Genomic DNA, 2,394 nt, shown 5'->3' on the forward strand with positions numbered 1-2,394 from the left:
AGGGGGGGGGGAGAAGAGGGGGTAGGGCTCCAAGATTCTCCGTTGTCCTCCACTAATCAAGTCAGAACACTCTTTTTCTTTCTTATCTTTTTGTGTGATAACTTTGTTGATCTGAAAAGTTTATGTCAGTGGCTTTGAAATGTGGGATAATGTTTATATATGGTTCCTTATACACTCTTACACCGTCCTTATTTCCAAATGTATTGACAATGTCTATGTCTCTCCTTTGGAGTGTATGAAGGAAGTCAAGATCTGAAGTGAAATGAAGTGAAGTAGTAGGCACCTACTTTGGCAATCTGTTTCCTCTGTGTCTACCTTCCAGACACAGCTGTATCATGTATACTGCTGTAAGATCTACTTCCTCTACGTCTACCACACAAAGCTGTATCATGTAGGCCCTATACTGCTGTAAGATCTACTTCCGCTATGTCTACTACACAAAGCTGTATCATGTATACTGCTGTAAGATCTACTTCCTCTATGTCTACCTCACAAAGCTGTATCTTGTATACTACTGTAAGATCTACTTCCTCTATGTCTACCACACAAAGCTGTATCTTGTATACTGCTGTAAGATCTACTTCCTCTATGTCTACTACACAAAGCTGTATCATGTACATTGCGTTAAGATCTACTTCCTCTATGTCTACCGCCCACACAAAGCTGTATCTTATCATGCATACTGCTGTAAGATCTACTTCCTCTATGTTAACCGCCCAGGCAAAGCTGAAGCATGTATGCTGCTTTGAGATGGTCTGTCAAGACAGAAAAAAACATGTGGGTGGTTGGCAGGTGCTCTGGTGTGGTTTGCTCCTTCTTTCCTATCAAACATCTATTGTCCTGATCTCTCCTTCTGTTTTATGTTTGTTACTCTCTTTTAATACCCCTAGTCTTCGGCACTTATATGACCTTGTTGTATTGCAAGTGTCGTAAAACTCTTACTCAAACAAAAACTCAGAGTTTGTTCGTGTTCTCCGTCCCAGGTTTGTGGACATTACCCAGAAGTCCAAGGATAAACTCTTGGCTCTCGGCTTTCCCCAGTTTACCTTGGAAGACTTCCACGACGTTGTGAGTAAATAAATCATATTACCAGGCTCACTGCTTGACAAGTTTTTTCCCGTAGAAATTGTTATTTTTGGGTATTTATGATATAACTGTCCCCATCGTATTATGCAAGAAAAATAATGAAATTATGCAAACTGAGCCCAGAAATGTGAAATTATGCGATTATGTTAATTTGAACAAAGAATGATAAAGGAAAATAATAAGAAATTATGCAAAAAATGATCGAATTTTTCAAAATTATGCGGGGTGCATAAAACCACGAGGACAGATATAATATGTTCTTTATATTCACCCGTCAAGTAATTTTGAGATGTTTGGTTTTCGATCTACTGGAGCGGTCACAAAAGGGTAGATCTAGTTATTCTGTGTGGTTTATTTCTTGTATGTTTAAAATAAGTGTTAAAAAATAAAATTATCTTAATTTGCTGCCTTGGAGGCTATTTTTTGATGGTCCATTCACAAATATTGCAAGTTGTAGTTTGTATTATAGCCCAACTCATGGTTTTTATATCTTTTTTTGTAGGTGGTTGGCGGGTGCTCTGGTGTGGTTTGCTTCTTCTTTCCTATCAGACATCTATTGTCTTTGTCTCCCCTGCTTCTTTCTTGTGTTTGTTACTCTCTTGTAACACCTCGAATCTTCGGCACTTATATGACCTTATTGTGTTTGCAAGTGCCGTAAAACTCTTACTAAAACTAAACACTGAGTAGGTCCACTCACTAATATTGCAAGTTGTAGTTTATATTACAGCCCAACTCATGGTTTTTATGCCTTTTTGTTTGCTTCTTCATAGAATTGAAAAATCTCCAAAAATCATTGGTTATTAAATGTGTTTAGCACCCCTTTGACTTTGGACACTTTAGGCTTAAATATAAAAAGCTAAAACCTTAGATTGTATCGTCCGTCTCGGAGAGAAGAGAGCCATGTGTTTGATCGTTGACCGCCTCTCTCTCGTGTCTCCCCAGTTCATGGACATTGTGAGCCAGGTGAAGAGCCCCGGCACGGTGGAGAAGCTAAAGGAGACGTTCAACGACCAGGGGCTCTCCGACTACTTTGTCGTCTACCTCAGGTACGTCTGCTCGTGGGGGAGGGGGGTTGGGTGCTCTGCTGTGGTTTGCTCTTTCTTTCCTGTCAAACATCTATACGTGTGTGGTTGGCTGGTGCTCTGCTGTGGTTTGCTCCTTCTTTCCTGTCAAATATCTATCCTTTTTATCTCCCCTCCCCCCCTTCTTTTCTTTGTATGTTATGTTACTCTCTAGTAACATCTTTTTGGGTGGTTGGCGGGTGCTCTGCTGTGGTTTGCTCCTTCTTCCCTGTCAAACATCTATCCT

The 2,394-nt window shown here is 40.2% G+C and overlaps 1 protein-coding gene across 1 annotated transcript in view; it reads left to right on the forward strand.

The window, feature by feature from the left end:
- LOC101856440 (ubiquitin thioesterase OTUB1) overlaps positions 1-2,394 on the forward strand; it is a gene marked incomplete in the record, with an annotated part of 13,164 nt that overhangs the window by 7,346 nt on the left and 3,424 nt on the right. The window contains 2 exon segments of the mRNA XM_013084642.2: positions 984-1,068; positions 2,029-2,132. Coding sequence (XP_012940096.1) covers positions 984-1,068; positions 2,029-2,132 — 189 coding nt within the window.

Source organism: Aplysia californica, unplaced genomic scaffold (assembly GCF_000002075.1).
Source record: "Aplysia californica isolate F4 #8 unplaced genomic scaffold, AplCal3.0 scaffold00307, whole genome shotgun sequence".
Classification (NCBI taxonomy): domain Eukaryota; kingdom Metazoa; phylum Mollusca; class Gastropoda; order Aplysiida; family Aplysiidae; genus Aplysia; species Aplysia californica.